General features: G+C 43.1%; 1 protein-coding gene across 2 annotated transcripts; it reads right to left on the bottom strand.

Annotated features, from left to right (window-relative positions):
* Nucleotides 1-337: 337 nt before the first annotated feature.
* LOC125539559 (mannosyl-oligosaccharide 1,2-alpha-mannosidase MNS1-like) lies at nt 338-6,641 on the bottom strand. Of its 2 annotated transcripts, XM_048703044.1 has the most exons (15): nt 6,310-6,641; nt 5,260-5,352; nt 4,708-4,755; nt 4,425-4,595; nt 4,224-4,336; nt 3,331-3,396; nt 3,025-3,196; nt 2,619-2,708; nt 2,209-2,333; nt 1,931-1,996; nt 1,708-1,816; nt 1,506-1,604; nt 1,319-1,399; nt 1,044-1,214; nt 338-950 (listed from the first exon to the last, which is right to left on the bottom strand). In XM_048703044.1, the coding sequence occupies exons 1-15, from the start codon at nt 6,469-6,471 to the stop codon at nt 717-719; spliced, it is 1,800 nt and encodes a 599-aa protein (XP_048559001.1). In that variant the 5' UTR covers nt 6,472-6,641; the 3' UTR covers nt 338-716. The 2 variants fall into 2 exon arrangements, with proteins under 2 accessions (XP_048559001.1, XP_048559003.1); XM_048703046.1 differs by lacking the exon at nt 5,260-5,352 and having other exon boundaries at nt 6,310-6,640.
* Nucleotides 6,642-19,182: the final 12,541 nt, after the last annotated feature.

The following is a 19,182-nucleotide window of genomic DNA, read 5'->3' as shown; positions in this document are numbered from 1 at the left end:
TAGCCTTTGCAAATCGAGATTAATTTCCATCTTGGGATGCCCAAGCAGAAAAATAGACGCGCCACCAAACATGTGTATAAATCAACAAAATATTGAAACACAGGGATAGTAGAATTGTCAATTTATTTTTGACACTGACCCTCCTAAATAAGCACAATAATTCCTTCGGTTTTTTTATGGACGATCGCTTATTCATTTTAATTCCACATCGTTACTACATTCCACGAATATATTCTCACCAGGTAGCACAGAAAACGGTCTGCAAATACAGGCCCACATACTTTTTTTCTCTTAAATGCAGCCACTGTTTCCAAAAGTCCTAACAAAATGTAGATACTGAAAGGAAACACAACCCCTTTTATATATCATATAATCAAAACAATAAGGATACAACTCCAGGAGAGCCCCATGAAAGGAACAACCTATGGACACTAAGTTACATATGTGTTGCAAATCAACAACGCACGGAGCATAGGCAAGTTCGAAGATGAAAACTTCCATGGGGCTTCTGATCTTCGGTTATACTCTGAAGGTTCAGCATGCCCCAAATTATCCATGATGCTCTACCTACAATTTGTGTTGCCTAAATAGCCTAGTGCCGTGATTTGCAACCCTTGCCGCTGCAGGAAGAAATTCCCATCGTAACGTAACGTTCTCAACAAGGCAGGTCACAATCACACGGCGGATGCAAAAATCCTCTGCTCTGTTGTTCAGGCCTACCCCTGTTTCCCTTGCTTCCTACCGAACGGTCGGACCACTGGTGTTGCAGTTTCAATTGACTGGCCGTTGCTACCATGTGTTGGAACGATTCTCAAAGGGTGAGCTTCAGTGTTGAAGACCCACTCGTCGAAAGATACGACTGACGGAGGGGAGAACAGCAGATAGAGGTACTTGAGCGTCTCTGCTAGGAAGAAGGTCTGCATCTTGTCGTCCTTTTCACCACTATTCACCTGAGATCGAAACATTGCAGTAAGTTTTGTTAGTGTAAGGCAGGTGTTTCCAGTGGGGAAATTCAAGGATGGAAGGTGCCACTAAGAACTTACATCTCTTAGTCCCACATATCCAGATGCTATGCGGGAGTTCTTCTCAAATGCCTGGAATATGTCCCATCCCCAATCTTGGTATGTTTTGTTCCCCGTAAGGCGCCACAGGTACATGAGTGATTCCACAGTCTCGGGTCTCAGGATATTCCATGACGTGCCCACGTTCATATCCTATGAAGTTGGAAAGTACCACTAGTTGATGACATTGTTTTTAACAAAAGAGTTGATGCCATGGTACTGGATTGCTAGAAAGAAGATAAGGGCCCACACACTACCTGTCCAGCATGGAAATAATAATTCTCTCCAGCCAACTTTGTGGGAGTTGTTTGGTAGAAGTTATAACAGGTCCGAGCAAGCTATAAAGAGAATAGGAAAAGGAAATCAGATGGACAAACAGAACAAAACCATATGCAATAGTTAGAAATATTGGATACGGAAATGAGATTCCTTAAGAGGATTTACCTCTTCTGCCAGATTCATAATTTGTTTAGCTTTTTCAGGCCCATAACCAGAGGCTCCAAGTGCCAGCATACCAGGGGCGAAGCATGCAAGTTCATCCATCTGTGTCGGTCACAAGCTGAACCAGTCAGAACTTTAGAGAGACAATGCCAGATAAGCTTTAGAAAGCATCCTGCTGAAAATCAACAGAATGGAGATTCTTTACCTTGTGAGATAACGAGCCACCACTTTTCTCGCAGATATATGTGTAATTAGAGGGTGTAGTTTGCCTGGTCAAGCTTATTAAACCTTCCATTGATGTCTCCCACATTTGTCTGAGTTAAGCACCGCAAATGGAAATATTAATCACGTTACAAAGCAGAATAAATAGACTTTTCACTAAAAAATGATGAAAAGGATTATGATGAATTGTGAAGTCAAGCCCGCACCTGTAATGTTTTACGCTCTCGGTTTTATTCCCCTGAATCCAGACCTTGAGCAAGTACTCGTAGAAGCTGAAACGTGCATGCAAATATGAGTTATTTTTATCTTTTGGAGTCAATATCAACCGAACATGTGATAAAAAAAATTATCCATGGTCCAATAAGATAGATCAAACTTGCTTAACAATTTGCACAAAATATTACATGGTCGAATGGCAAAAATAGGGCACCACTATTTGAGGAAGAATACAATTTGGTTCAAATAGTAGGACAAATAGCATTACCTATCTCCCATAGCACCGAATGTTATTGTTGAGTATGATGCTTGTCCTGATTGAGGATTTATGTAGATAGGAAGTAAGCCGTCACTTGGATATATCTTCTGAAGCTGACGGATGACATTTTCTGCCTAGAATCATATTTTGGCAACAAACATGAGAGATCAATACTGAAAAAAAGAGGCCAAAAAAGAAGACATATAGGATGCATTTGAATGTATAAACATGCCAGACATACGTGGGAATTTTACTAGCAAAAAATAGCAGTAGATTGGCACTACGAATCCAAGAAGAGAACTTCCCACTCTTGATTGTGGCTGGTAGCTATGTTTTGCACAAAACTAGCTACAACACTTAGTAACAAAGAATTGTCCCAGCAAATTACATAAAATTGGTACGATGAGTGAAATACTAACCTTCAGCTGATATTTAGGATCTCCGGTTCTCTGGGACAAAGCTATAAATTCAAGCTGCTCCGTTCCAGAATCCGCAAGGATACTATCACCCTGCAGAAATAATAAAGCATATGATTCATTGTCCATTACAGAAAACAAAATAGGTTCAGGTGAAATGTGTCATAAAAAAGACAATATTTGATAGTAATTCTCAATGGCAAGTTGTGCCGCAGAGATCAACGCTCAGTAGCCTGTTAATGACTTGTGTATTTGAGCATTGAGGCTTGAGATGGATTTCTAAGCCTGGGTATAAAATTGAAGCTTACTGGTTTGCTGGTAAATAAACATGATTGTAATATTCGTGTGTTTGGAAGGAACTTGCAGCGGCAGTAGGTACTTAATGGAAAATAGAGCATCAGTTACTCACGTTGGTCCATCCAAAATTATGAGCTCGGCCATGAGCTAAGTTGATTGAATTATAAGGGATACCAGATGTTGTATCCCAGGCAGGTAACAATCGATCAGCGATATCCTTCGCCTTTTCTAGAAATACTTTGTCACCCGACATATCATATGCACTGAGGAGACCTCCAACAACCCTAAATACGAATATATAACAGAAGCTTAGACAGTTAAGCTAGTAAATCATAATGTGATATGGCTACATGGCATAGACCTATGCAGCCAAATATCTGCAAGAATACTATAACAAAGATAAACCTTGTAATGCAACCTTATGGTCGTTTCAAAAACGCTTGCGTCATAATCCTTGTCAAAGCTTAATGACTCTGCCACCCAGCTATTATCATGAAATGGACACAAGTCAGATCAGGAGTATGACATAAATCACAACAAAGTATTCAAATGGCTGCAAGGAATAGTATGATGTGAGATGATACAAAAGAAACGGAGACACTAAAGATCTAATACATTAATAAAATATTAGTCTTTTATTGCATGGATAGAACAGATGAAAGCCATGAAACCAATAGACTGCCCAACAAAAAGATAGTCAAGAAGACCCTTCGGATTATCCTGTAACATAGAGGGAATATATGGACAAAATACATAAATGCCCAATAAGCCTTGTAATAGCCATGCACCTAGACAAGCCCCCTTGACCACCCCTGAGGGCCATGAGAACTATGGAATTGCTAGAATCATATCCTATTAATTGGATTAGTCCAATGCATGTTTTTACATTAGGAAGTTCAAGGTAACATAGCCTAATTAGTTAAATGCATATCTTTATCTCCAGTGGACCAGATAGAAACTGTCTTAAAAGATTGGTAGCTTTAGATATCCTTGTTGGGTGGCCAGCTATACAAGCAGTGTTGTTATCTCTTGGCACCTCCTTATGGTGTGCCTTCCATCAACAGGCCGACAAGCCACTCGATACCAAGGTCATCCAATTCGAGTATATAATGAGCTTCATTTTCAAATTAGGGAATTCATATCTATACATCATGTAATAATAAAAGGAGATGACGGCACAGCTTCGTGTACAGAACTGAACTTTCATAAAAGCAAACTAAAATCAAATGCTAATTTTGGTAATGGATGAAACGAAAGAACCAGCTGCAGCATTTTGAAATCTCTGCATGGTTCAATACAAGTGGAACTCACTCTCTGGCCTTCTGAAACTCATCTCTTAGGCCCATTATATACAGTGTATCTAGCGAGTCCACAAGAGTTGCCCCGAGACCACCAAAGCTATTAACACCATTCTTTGATTGCGGCTGAAAAGGTGAAGAACGAAAACATTGTGGAGTTTTTCGAGACAAATTGAAAATGAAAACAAATTATAGAGCAGAATTACTAAAATACCTGAAGCTCATCCATTCCCCATGCATACTTTACATAGGAATTCCAGGCATGGAGCATAGCATCCTTAACCTTTTCCCTCCTTTCATTATTAATAGGATCAATCTCTACAAGATCTTTTCTGGGAATTTCAGTTGCTGGATTTTCCTCCAGTTGAACACCAGCCTTCCTTAACTACATAGACAGAAAATGCGCTAAATTTTCAAAGGAAAAAGAATAATGTTGATTAAAAGGAAGAAAGAAAGTAAACCAGCATGGAAGTTACAAATATTGCAATAGTACATACCTGACCATGCAACTGATTTATTTCATTTTGTAATTGGGAAATCTCAGACTGCAACACAGGAAAACAGAAATTAGATTAATACAGTAAATAAGGTTGAAAAACAAGCAATGAATAATGAAATATAAAATGACAGTCAATGCCTTTCTTCAAAAAAAAAAAAGAAGCTGAACTGCATGTCTACGGAGTACAGATGGTACCAATTAAATGAAGCGGCAAGAACACATTTATCAAGTGCATCCCAAAACCTCATCCTTATTCATTCACATTTAGCAGTCATAGTTATCATGCCAACAAGCACAATTCAACTTGGCCACATGCTGCTTTTGGATAGCGCTAATTATAGTGATGCTCAGGTTCTTAAGCTTTACATTTGACAAGGAACTCAAGTGATATAGGAATGTAAGAGGTATATGCATATTTAAGAAAGATTTATATTAGTCGAATTAAATCAAATAATATGTCACAACAGCCATACACACGCAACTCCCAACTATACCTACTGATCACAGTAACAGTGGCAATGAACTACAATAATCTAATGCCACACTATACCTTGCCATCCGTGATGACGTCAAATACATGAGCCGTTACGAAAATTTCTTGACTGAATACTATACCTTCATTCACTCTCACACAAGAAGGGCACTACAATAGAGAAAAGACCAAATAAATAGCATTTCTAACTAGCAGATGGGATATCAACCTTACATCCAATTCAGATTTCACTCATCCGGTTACTGAGAACTGGATCAACTTAACTAGCATATCTAACAAACGGTAGTATAAATAGTACAGCTCACGTGTCGCATACTCGCATCCACCAAATTATTTAATTACTCATAACAAGTCCCAATGAACATTTGTATCTTGCCAAGCTTAAACCAATATGAGTCTCTATATGACTATACTAACATAATAGGGCAATCAGAGTTACAGTCACTCCTCAGAATACAACAGCTATTCAATGAACAGTTTCACTACAAACCACAATCATAAAGTTGCATGTGCCATATATAATAATGTTCCAACTAGTATTATGTTCTCCAAATCTACACCATGTAGTAATTGAGAAACATGGCAAGGTCTGGATTATTTCCCCGGATTAACTAAAACAGTTAAGGTCTCCCCGCCTGAGAAAATTCTAAGCTGCTAAAGTACCTCACTGTACCCATATTCATCCCACTAATTCTAGGATTGTAAAGACGTACAATTCTTCGCCAAATTTACAGTCAAAGCTGGAAAGAAATCTAAACTAATACCAATAATCGTTACACACGTATAGTTGAGCTATAGCCTAGTGGCCCCTCATAAGATCCACTCGCTCAAAAGATCAAATCTCAGACAAAAGCGTCAAGATTCAACCGGACTGCCAGATCCTCGGCACAATCTCTCCCAAATGAACCCCAGATAGGCAGACAAGCCTAAACCCATTTATCCCGACGGCTCAAACCACAAGTCATCGCTAAACCCAGATCCAGCGCCCAACCAGCGCCGCGACGAATTCGAAGCTACTTGGCCGCAAGAACCAAATTCAATCAGATCCCCGCGGTTCCGACCCGGATCAGGGGAGAATTCTCCAGGGGCGAGACGGGGGGAGCGCACCTCGTACTCGCTGACGAGCGATTGGCGGTCCCAGAAGGCGAAGGTGGCGGCGACGAAGACGAAGAAGAGGAGCGCGAGGCGCTTGGGCCGCTTGAGGTAGTAGGCGGGGTTGAGGTACCGCCACGCCCCGGACGAGGAGGAGGACGACGACCGGCGAGCCATGGCGGAGGCCGCCTAGGGCGCTCCGGCGAGGAGGTCGTGGGGACCGAAGCTCGTCGCCGTCTCCCTCCGGTGACGTCGCCGGGGCCGCGCGCGTGTGCGTGCGGGTCGGTCGTGCTGTCCCCGCGTGGATGTGTGTGTTTCAGTGTTTACTCTGTCCGTCAGTGTTTGACAGTTTGAGGGTCTCGGCGGTCATCGCTCAATGTGGGCCCTACTCTACTTCCGGTAAATAACCACTTCAATCGAGAAAAATCGAGAAACAAAAAAGACAAAGCCCCCGAGCGCTCACAGCGATTTCGCACATCCGGCCGTTCATCTCGATTTTTGATGCGTTTTGGACCGTTCGATCTAACCTCCGGACAATCTGGACCGCCGGATCAAAACTGGATGCTTTAGCAATGAATAGTTCCTCTCGTTCGTGCCACTGCCTGTAAATTCATGCCCCGCCAAAGGTATTTCCGTCATTTCACATGGTTGGAAAAATATCCAATAACGACATGGGTGTGACCTAGCACTCCCTCACTCGCGCTCGCACTCTTCCTGTCGCGCCGCCGCCTCCGCTTGCCCTCACGCCCTTGTGTCGCCGCCTCCGCTCGCCCTTGCGTCGGCGCGTCTTCTCCTTGCGTGTGCGTGCTCGTCCCCTTTGCTCCTGCTTCCCTACCATTGCCCCGGCGCCTTCACCGGCTGTCGCGGATCCAGTACGAGGCAGGGAAGGACGTCGTCGCCCTGTCGCTTATGGCGGCACCCGGGTCGGGCCTGGGTTGTGCAGAAGGTCAGCACCTGCGGGCAAAAGCAGTGGGGTCTCCATGGAGGAAGGCTCGTTGTCCTGAGAAGTAGGAGTAAGGAGGTCGTGCTGCGGCGAATGGGGGCGAGGTCGGCCATGGAGGGAGGCTCGCCGACCGGAGCACCAGGAGCAACGAGGTTGAGGTGGTTCAGGTTTGCCTCTATCTTCTCCCCCTCTCCCTCTGTCCCCTCTCTTATTACCCCCTTTGTCTCGTGGATGAGGGCATCGGTGCACTGGGAGGAGTGGATCACTTCGCGCTCGGCTTTGTTGTCCCAAATGCTCATTCGCTACTCCCACTCCCAACGCCTCTCCCTTCCCTTGCTGTGGTTTTTTGTCTCATTGGTTTCTTTGATGGCTTTGATGCAGAGCTCAGATTCGAGGACGAGGCCATACTCATGCAGTCGATTAAGGTGACGTTTTCCATGGATTCTATATGTTTGCTAGGATCTTTGAGTGACAGTGCTTAAAGGAGGTTTTAGAAACAAAATCACGTTTGGACTAAATACCTAGGCACATATTCCCGAGTCTATTTAGTTGTCTCAGTAAGTCATTTGGTAAATTGTTTCTTTGTATTCATTATAGTTTGTCTGCAAGTGATGATGAGTAGAAGGCTCTGAACTTTGTTGGAAGTCAGCATACATCTATATATTTACATGAAAAAATGTGATATTTTGTTTGGGCATTGTCCTGATTTAGTCATCAGAAGTAGTGGGCAGCAAGAACTGAACATGCTGGTGCATGGTGGAGTCGTGCTAATGCATGGCGGAGTCGTGCTAATTCAGTAGTGGGCAGCAAGAACTGAATATATAGTGTTAGCATACATCATATTACTTAACAACTGCTTCTAGGGGCACATAGTTCCAAAGAAATAAACGCAGATTACTGAGGAAACTTGTCCATAGTAAGACTAAAAGTGCTGAATCGCAAACTCACCCGCAGCCAATTTTGAATTCTTGCGATAATGTCTATTTTTGCTTTCTATTTGTTTTTTAGGTTCAGATTACGAATTCTTGCATGATGTACAAGTTCCGACCGAATAGTGCACCCTCAAAATTGTGTTTTGTTATGCACGATGCGAGATTTAGTAGCACCACACCTAGATTTTGAATGGCTCATAGGAAACTGTATATGGCTAACCTATTATATGGCATTCTTAATTTTGATCTATGTGCATTACTTCTAGATAAACTTCTATTGTGGCACCATCACATGGATCCAACCACACTAAAATATGATGATGGTCTTGCACAAAAAGAAGAACGGTGGTGTCGCATAAGCATGGCTCGACCTAGCCTTGATCATGGAACCCTCTCAGGTGTTCCTACTTCCTACTATCCATGCTCCCTGAAAACCCAACTTATTTCACCACCAGCTCCAAAGCAACGATAGAATCTAGGCATCGCCCTATATAATTTTATTGCATATTGCTCAACTCCTCCTTTCTGAATTTGCTGACAGGCGTGTGTGACTACACTTGCTATGCATATGTACTATAGACAAGTCGGTTATCCTACTGTAGTACTACCTTCCTCCGGGTTTTTAAGGCCCGCCGACCGATTCTCTAGGACCAAGGTGCCCTCTTTTTCTCCCCCAAAGCATGCAACCCTTCTCTGCCTTGCCCGCATGCATCCAATGAATATTGTGCATGCACCAACCTGTTTCTCTCTCTTGCATGCATGCATATGCATGCCCAATCAGCTCACCGGAGACGCCACAGATTACGAGAAAAACACAGCAGCTTTAAGGCACAGGCTTAGCAAATGCGGACGGGGCAAGATGGCTGACCGGACTTCTAATCCCGGACGGAGGTAGTATGCAGGTTTATGTTTTCCTTCCACATGCTCATTGAAATGTTCAATGCTCATCGAAATGTTCAATGATATGCCACTTGGAATTCGGCCCTCTTTAACCTATAAGCATCAACAAGGTCACATAGCCTTCAATATTTCACAAGATATTCTCATGCTTGCTCTAGGTTTTTTTTATTTGCAGTAGATCATTGGTCATGACTATATTGTATCAAAGGTAAGAATTCCTCGTCTAGATGTTTGCAAGTAAAAAATACATTTCCTCCCGATGAATTATCAGACAGACTATAATATCTTCTGAAGACTAATTTTGAACATTACATATACATAATTTCTTTTATGGAAAATATTCACATACAAGAAATGCTATTAAATTTTGGATATCCTTATGTTCCTAAGATTAGCTATTTGGGATCAAAGCGCCTTTCCACATTGTTTTTCTGATTTTTGTGATTTCTGATGTTCAGGTCGAGGCGAACTTGAAATGTGGCAACCTTTGTATGGCCAATGGTTTTGTAGACTTTGGCGTCCGTCGCCGGGTTTGTTCCGCCTCAACCAGGATCTTCTCGGCCCTGCTCTGATGTTGTGAAAACTCATGCATGCCAACAGCTGCCTCCATGCTCTAGTTGCCGCAACGTGCAGGTAGCCTCTCCGTTATTTTTTCTTGACCTTTGTGCTTGCTCTGCTAAAGTTTTACGCGTATGTTTGGCTGCTTGCTACTTGCAAAGAAGTTGTATGAATGGCAGCAGGGTGTAGCAACAACCAACATTAGGTCGACTCAATCCCAGCAGCAAATTTCTTTGTTGCTCTATTATATATTTATATTCAACCATATATATGTTTATATCTTGCTGGTGATGCATTTGTTTTCTAAATTGATATTTCAAAATAAGTGCATTGATCCTCGGTGGTAAGAAAATTTTACTACAAGTCCAGTTTATTTAGTGTTGCAGAAAAAGTTGACTACTGAATAGTGATGCATACTAGACACAACTTATTTGATTCCCATTGCCGTATATCAACCTAGCTGATCTAAAGATGACTATTGATGCTTGGGTCGGTCAAGCTTGTTGGGTAGTGATTACTGATGCTTTAGGCGGTTACCATGTTTGCTTAAAACATTGTTTTCTGGTTGAGTTGGCTAACTAACAGTATGTCATGTGTCAGTTCAAGAAGTTAGCTCAGGCTTATGAGGTTATGAATGATCCCGAGAAGCTGGGAGGTGGAGGAATGCATGATCCATTGAACATCTTCCGGTCATTCTGTGTATAAGATAGCTACATAATAGTCTTACTCCATGAATATGGTCATTTCGTGTAGATTTTGTCATATTGGAATTAAAAATGAACAAAACAATTGTTTTAGGATTGAGCGTTAATTCTCTATGATTTCACATGGATAATTGCATTTTGGGTACATATATACTTTCAGCGATGCCATAACTTTAGTTAACTCCACGTTATAATTTCAATGATGCTTTATGAGGATCTTAAGATTTGTCCGTGATGGTTATTTCTTACCGGTAATGTTCTTTTATTTACGTTCCAGATCATGGTCTTCTTATCAAGATCAAGAGGTGTTGAGAAGAAAATTCTTAGGATGGATTCGTACACTCTGCGTACATAGGGTAGTACTTTTGATATTTATGGACTACCTTGCTCCTATCTTGAATGGTCTATGCGGGCTTGCCCCCTGTCAGCAGGTGAATTCGGCATTTTACAAACTCGACTTGTGTGCTTCCATAATCGATAGTCCTAATTGATTGGGTGGAGAAACTGATTCATGTGTTGTATGGACCTCAGAGAATTATGGATATGGGTGACTACTTGACTCTTGCCTACCTTTTGGATGGTTGGTTTGCGTTGAGTGTGTTGTACTGTCCTTTGAAATTGCTAATTCCAAGACACACTTAGCCATTACATGCATTGTCCTAGCTGGAACATGACTTAGGACAGGTCATGCGTGGCAAGTTGCCCTTCCTATGTCATGAATCTTGACGCTTTGTACTGAATTTTGTGCAAACCAGTTATTTGTCTGGCTTGTGTTTTATTGTAAATCTTGATGCCTTATACTAAATCTACTGGACCACTCCTAGACACTACTAGATATTCTGCTTTATATTAAATATTGATGGTTTTTATTGAATCATATCCTACATTGTACTGTACTTTGATGATTTGTATTGGATTACAATTACATCATTCAGTGATGAATACCAGGCGCTCGATTATTAAATCACTATACTTTAGACATGCCCTTTGTGCCATTTTGTGGTAATGACTAAATATGTCATGTTTGCCATACTTTTGGTATATATATGCTACCTTGCCCTTTGGTAATGCTATGTTTTTGGTGTATTTATTATACTGGTCTAATCCATTCTGAGTAATCACTTTGATTCCCTTTGGTAATAGAGAATATTTTCTTTAAGCTCTTGATTTAATTCCCTTTGGTAAGAGAATATTTTCTTTAAGCTCTTGATTTAATTCCCTTTGGTAACAGAGAATATTTTCTTTAAGCTCTTAATATATATCTTTGTAGTGTTTGTGATACTAGTCAATGTGTACGTGCAATGCACATTAATTTGCAAGTATATTAAGTACATGTGGATATTAAGTATAATATTATTTACGTGTTATTATGTGATTAGCACTATATTTGGCATGAAATTAATTGCACACTAAACGTGTTGAGCGCTCGACATTGAAGCAGTCTAGGTCATTGGATTGACATGATTTGATGGCCAAGATTAATTGGATCTGCCCCTTTAGGTCTTTTTATATTGGTATAGATATACCGAACATATTTATTTCAAGTGGTTATTCTAATTTCCTTTGGCTGTACTAAACGCTTTGTTATATTGAAGTTTTAGGCGCGCTTCCGATCTAGTATTGAAGAAGAGTAGCCAATAGTCCAATACCATGCCTTCGTCTCTTCTTTATGTTAATCTTAATACCATGCAAAAGAATGAAAAATCTTAATGCCCTTCTATTATTATTTTTAAACAGTACAATCGCAGATGGTCATATACATGCACATATACTCAATCCTATAAAGGCATGTATACACCCTATTCCTATGAACACTTTGAGATACTCATTCAGAGCAATATCTTGAGATTGAAAAAGTCACCACAGACGCTTCGTAGTCGACGGAAACATCACCTCCCACTTAACGAACATCGTCGGAAAGCCTACAACAGAGACAGGAAAATACCCTTCTACTTGGGGACAAAATTCACAGTGAAATCCGTGGTTCTTTGCAAGTCACTGGAGTGGATGAATATGTTATGGTCACGGGAATGTGACCGTCAAACGATCTTTTCCTTAGAGAAACTGCATACTATAATGTAACAACAGACAGAGTATAAATATAAATATATACATATACAAAATCTATCGATAGACTGAAAGAAAACCATAGCCATGAAAACTTTACAAAAATGACCTCCATAAAATGGTTAAAACAAAATGGTCATTCGGGGTCCCTGGAAACTACCGATCCTATGGCCGCCGCCAACTCCCAGCGTTGTCATGACACACACCGAAGGAGGAGGCAAGCCTCCAACAGCCCTAGATCCAAGCCATCACCATCAGCTTTTTATGGCTTTGAGAGTTGATGAACATGCTCGCTCCTTACAACAAGGCACATGTCGATGTGGCATGTCGGTTGATGATTGTCCTCATGCTAAGCCATATCTAGCTTCGCCGCTTCCCCTGTTAGAGACGAGAAGAACGCCGGGATCGCTCCCCATGGACCACCAATCTTGCTGCAGAGCTAACATCTTTTTCCAGTTGTCATTGGGTGTAACATATTAGAGTAATTCTACCTAAATAATAACTGTTATTTTTATTTTGCATCATCATGCCATAATTCAATTGTGCATTATTCTCAATTGCATCACAAAAATGTCAAACACACAAAACCTAATTATTTTACCATTTTATTTTATTAGGCTATGATCTACACCATTTTATTTTATTAGGTTTTAGGATGAGATAGAACCCCAAACTTTGAACATGGTCTTTCCACAATATCTGTGAGCCCCAAAATCATTTCACAAATTTTGAGCAAGCATATCAACTAGACATAATTCAAACCACCATCATGCCATTTCTACAATTTATTTTCAAAACAAACATCAAACCTTGTCCATAAACCCTAATTATTTTTTTGGAGCTTCGAAATATTCTAGAGAGATACCACATTAAAAAAATCAAATCTTTGGGAGTTCATTTAAACCTCCAAATAGTTGTAAGCAACCATAATTCTACATTCTGTAAAAAGAGAAAAAACGAGAGGAGGTGTACTTGGGTCGGCTTACCTGACTGTTCATCCTCCTTTTGTCATCTCCCTTGTCATCTTCTCCACAGAAAAAGAGAGAGGCGTACCCACCTTGCCCAAATCCCTAGCCCTAACCTCTTCATCCATCTGTTGCGACGGCACCACCATAACTATAACCCGCGAGTGAACCTAACCACCACCCTCGCCATGGCATGCACCAATAAGTAGCCAATGTCCTCCTCGACTCTGACGAAGTTGTCTAGAAGAAACGCGGAATCGTATATGATGTCTACACACGCGGAATCGCTACAAGCCCCTTGCATGTGCTATATTACTCCTCGATGTCTTCTTTTGGTTGTCAGCATCTCTCCTCCGATTTCCAATGACCTCGACCACCTTTGATCAAACTCAGTGCACCATCGTGTTTGTGGTATAACTCCGGCCAAAATTCCTCCCTTCTCATTCTTTTCTCCTACCATAGTGGCATGCGCCATGAGGGTTATAGGTAGTCGTGTCGGCAAGCCGATCGCCGCACATCAATACTTTCTCTGAGTCGTCTAAGCTCATGGGTTTGCTCAGAAGGTCTTGTAGATGCCTTAACACACCTTAGATCGGTTAACTACGAGCTCTTGCACACTGTTGCGCGAACACCGAGCGCCACCACTGCGGACCTCGTCATCGGCATGGATTTCGTCGTTGTAACGTCGTGTGTGTTTGAAAGGATTGAGATGGACCTAGAGGGGGCTAAATAGGTACAATTACAAATTTTAATTACTACCTATCAATTGTAGGCAATTATGTGGAATATAAAAGTGAACCTACCAATTGCCAAGGTGATTCTAGCGGTAGCAATATATTCAACAACAACTCGAGAGATGCAAGCAAGCACAATATGATATAAGTAAAGACAAGGAGACAAATAACCAGAAGTAAAGAGTTGGTATTAGGGATAGCCGAAACTCCTGAGACACAGATGTATCATGATGTTCACTTCCTTGGAGGAAAGGTAGTCACCGTTGGAGGGGCAAATGTTACCATGGAGGCACACCAACACCACGAAGACTCATCCCTATTTTCCTCTTGATATAACACCATGAAGGCAACTCTCAACCACTAGTGCACTACACCACAACACTTAATTGGGGGCAGTTAACTGCCGAGAAAAGTAGCTGAACAAGGGCAAATGAACTGCCGGGGCGTTTGTTACTGCCAGCAGAAGTACCTTGAGGCACAGAAACTGCCGTTAGAACCTGAGCAACGCGGGCACAAACCCTGCCGGTACATTTTAAGGCACACTATCTGCCGGGACAACTCAAACCTGGCCCATTTACTGCCGGGGACGCTCTTGGGCGCGAGACCGAAAATATAACGGGCCTGAGCGCGCGCTGGCGAGGGAAAGCACGCGAGAAATGAAATTTTCTGGCCCAAATGAATTATTAGACGCGCCGGCCCTCCACAGAGGCCGCAGCCGCCCCCAAATCAACGTCCCACTCCTACCCTCGACCAGATCGCATCTGCCGCCGGCCGCCCCCCCACCCAACCACAGCCGCCGTCGCCCCCCCCACCACAGCTCTACCGTCGCCCCTACCCCGACCACCGCCGCTGTCGCCCCCAACCACCCCACAACAGCGCCGGCAAGCACCGCCGCCCCCAACCACCCCACTGCCACCGGCCGTCCTCCACCCAGCCAGAGGCGTCGTCGCCCCCCACCACCGCAGCCCCGCCGTCGGCCCCTACCAACCCACCGCCACTGACCGCCCTCCACCCCGACCACTGCCGTCGTCGCCCCCAAGCACAGTTGGAAATATGCCCTAGAGGCAATAATAAATTGATTATTATTATATTTCCTTGTTCATGATAATCGTTTATTATCCATGCTAGAATTGTATTGATAGGAAACTCAGATACATGTGTGGATACATAGACAACACCATGTCCCTAGTAAGCCTCTAGTTGACTAGCTCGTTGATCAATAGATGGTTACGGTTTCCTGACCATGGACATAGGATGTCGTTGATAACGGGATCACATCATTAGGAGAATGATGTGATGGACAAGACCCAATCCTAAGCATAGCTCATAGATCGTGTAGTTCGTATGCTAAAACTTTTCTAATGTCAAGTATCATTTCCTTAGACCATGAGATCGTGCAACTCCCGGATACCGTAGGAGTACTTTGGGTGTGCCAAACGTCACAACGTAACTGGGTGGCTATAAAGGTACACTACGGGTATCTCCGAAAGTGTCTGTTGGGTTGGCACGAATCAAGACTGGGATTTGTCACTCCGTGTGACGGAGAGGTATCTCTGGGCCCACTCGGTAGGACATCATCATAATGTGCACAATGTGATCAAGGAGTTGATCACGGGATGATGTGTTACGGAACGAGTAAAGAGACTTGCCGGTAACGAGATTGAACAAGGTATCGGGATACCGACGATCGAATCTCGGGCAAGTGTCGTACCGATAGACAAAGGGAATTGTATACGGGATTGATTAAGTCCTTGACATCGTGGTTCATCCGATGAGATCATCGTGGAACATGTGGGAGCCAACATGGGTATCCAGATCCCGCTGTTGGTTATTGACCGGAGAACGTCTCGGTCATGTCTGCATGTCTCCCGAACCCGTAGGGTCTACACACTTAAGGTTCGATGACGCTAGGGTTATAAAGGAAGTTTGTATGTGGTTACCGAATGTTGTTCGGAGTCCCGGATGAGATCCCGGACGTCACGAGGAGTTCCGGAATGGTCCGGAGGTAAAGATTTATATATGGGAAGTCCTATTTCGGCCATCGGGACAAGTTTCGGGGTCATCGGTATTGTACCGGGACCACCGGAAGGGTCCCGGGGGTCCACCGGGTGGGGCCACCTATCCCGGAGGGTCCCATGGGCTGAAGTGGGAAAGGGATCCAGCCCAAAGTGGGCTGGGGCGCCACTTTCCCCTAGGGCCCATGCGCCTAGTGTGGGGAAACCCTAAAGGAAGAGTCCTAGGAGGGGAAGGCACCTCCTAGGTGCCTTGGGGGGGAGGGAATCCTCCCTTGGCCGCCACCCCAAAGCCCATCTAGGGCTGCCGCCCCTCTAGGGGTGGGAACCCTAGAGGGGGCGCACCCTCCTCCCTCTCCCCTATATATAGTGAGGCCTGGGGCTGCCCATAACACGCGATCTGATCTCTGCTTGTTGGTGCAGCCCTCCCTCTCTTTCTCCTCATATCTCGCGGTGCTTGGCGAAGCCCTGCAGGATTGCCACGCTCCTCCATCACCACCACGCCGTTGTGCTGCTGCTGGATGGAGTCTTCCTCAACCTCTCCCTCTCTCCTTGCTGGATCAAGGCATGTGAGACGTCACCGGGCTGTACGTGTGTTGAACGCGGAGGTGCCGTCCGTTCGACACTAGGATCATCGGTGATTTGGATCACGACGAGTACGACTCCATCAACCCCGTTCTCTTGAACGCTTCCGCTTAGCGATCTACAAGGGTATGTAGATGCACTCTCCTTCCCCTCGTTGCTAGTCTCTCCATAGATTGATCTTGGTGACACGTAGGAAAAATTTGAATTTATGCTACGTTCCCCAACAGTGGCATCATGAGCTAGGTCTATGCGTAGTTTCTATGCACGAGTAGAACACAAAGTAGTTGTGGGCGTTGATTTTGTTCAATATGCTTACCGTTACTAGTCTTATCTTGATTCGGCGGCATCGTGGAATGAAGCGGCCCGGACCAACCTTACACGTATGCTTACGTGAGACTGGTTCCACCGACTGACATGCACTAGTTGCATAAGGTGGCTAGCGGGTGTCTGTCTCTCCCACTTTAGTCGGATCGAATTCGATGAAAAGGGTCCTTATGAAGGGTAAATAGCAATTGGCATATCACATTGTGGTTTTTGCATAGGTAAGAAACGTTCTTGATAGAAACCCATAGCAGCCACGTAAAACATGCAAACAACAATTAGAGGACGTCTAACTTGTTTTTGCAGGGTATGCTATGTGATGTGATATGGCCAAAAGGATGTGATGAATGATATATGTGATGTATGAGATTGATCATGTTCTTGTAATAGGAATCACGACTTGCATGTCAATGAGTATGACAACCGGCAGGAGCCATAGGAGTTGTCTTAATTTATTTATGACCTGCGTGTCAACATAAACGTCATGTAATTACTTTACTTTATTGCTAACCGTTAGCTATAGTAGTAGAAGTAATAGTTGACGTGACAACTTCATGAAGACACGATGATAGAGATCATGATGATGGAGATCATGGTGTCATGCCGGTGACAAGATGATCATGGAGCCCCAAGATGGAGATCAAAGGAGCTATATGATATTGGCCATATCATGTCACTATATTTGATTGCATGTGATGTTTATCATGTTTATACATCTTGTTTACTTAGAACGACGGTAGTAAATAAGATGATCCCTCACTAAAATTTCAAGAATGTGTTCTCCCCTAACTGTGCACCGTTGCTAAAGTTCGTCGTTTCGAAGCACCACGTGATGATCGGGTGTGATAGATCCTTACGTTTACAACGGGTGTAAGACAGTTTTACACATGCAAAACACTTAGGGTTAACTTGACGAGCCTAGCATGTGTATAGACATGGCCTCGGAACACAGAAGACCGAAAGGTCGAGCATGAGTCGTATAGAAGATACGATCAACATGAAGATGTTCACCGACGTTGACTAGTCCGTCTCACGTGATGATCGGACACAGCCTAGTTGACTCGGATCATGTAATCACTTAGATGACTAGAGGGATGTCTATCTGAGTGGGAGTTCATAAGATGAACTTAATTATCCTGAACATAGTCAAAAGGTCTTCGCAAATTATGTCGTAGCTCGCGCTTCTGTTCTACTGTTTAGATATGTTCCTAGAGAAAATTTAGTTGAAAGTTGATAGTAGCAATTATGCGGACTAGGTCCATAAACTGAGGATTGTCCTCATTGCTTCATAGAAGGCTTATGTCCTTAATGCACCGCTCAGTGTGCTGAACCTTGAACGTTGTCTGTGGATGTTGCGAACATCTGACATACACATAACTACGTGATAGTTCAGTTGAATGGTTAAGAATTGAGGCACCAAAGACATTTTTGAAACATCGCAGAACATATGAGATGTTCCAAGGACTGAAATTGGGATTTCAGGCTCGTGCCCACGTCAAGAGGTATAAGACCTCCGACGATTTTCTTAGCCTGCAAACTAAGGGAGAAAAGCTCAATTGTTGAACTTGTGCTCAGATTGTCTGAGTACAACAATCACTTGAATCGAGTGGGAGTTGATCTTCCAGATGAAATAGTGATGGTTCTCCAAAGTCATTACCACCAAGCTGCTTGAGCTTCATGATGAACTATAATATATCAGGGACATATATGATGATCCTTGAGATATTCGCGATGTTTGACACCACAAAAGTAGAAATCAAGAAGGAGCATCAATTGTTGATGGTTGGTGAAACCACTAGTTTCAAGAAGGGCAAGGGCACGAAGGGATACTTCATGAAACGGCAATTCAGCTGCTGCTCTAGTGAAGAAACCCAAGGTTGAACCCAAACCCGAGACTGAGTGCTTCTGTAATAAGGGGAACAGCCACTGGAGCAGAATTACCCTAGATACTTGGTAGATGAGAAGGCTGGCAAGGTCGATAGAAGTATATTGGATATACATTGTGTTGATGTGTACTTTACTAGTACTCCTAGTAGAACCAGGGTATTAGATACCGGTTCGGTTGCTAAGTGTTAGTAACTCGAAATAAAAGCTACGGAATAAACGGAGACTAGCTAAAAGGTGAGATGACGATATGTGTTGGAAGTATTTCCAAGGTTGATCAAAT

This window comes from Triticum urartu, chromosome 2 (genome assembly GCF_003073215.2).
Source record: "Triticum urartu cultivar G1812 chromosome 2, Tu2.1, whole genome shotgun sequence".
Lineage (NCBI taxonomy): Eukaryota > Viridiplantae > Streptophyta > Magnoliopsida > Poales > Poaceae > Triticum > Triticum urartu.
Note: the sequence above shows the minus strand (reverse complement) of the source record. Positions and strands in the feature narration are given on the sequence as shown.

Coding starts and splice junctions, on each gene's coding strand:
- LOC125539559 (XM_048703044.1), bottom strand. CDS start 6,471: ATGGCTCGCCGGTCGTCGTCCTCCTCCTCGTCCGGGGCGTGGCGGTAC. Junction 5,353..6,309: donor CGCTCGTCAGCGAGTACGAG/GTGCGCTCCCCC, acceptor TCTCTATTGTAG/TGCCCTTCTTGTGTGAGAGT. Junction 951..1,043: donor GATATGTGGGACTAAGAGAT/GTAAGTTCTTAG, acceptor TTTCGATCTCAG/GTGAATAGTGGTGAAAAGGA.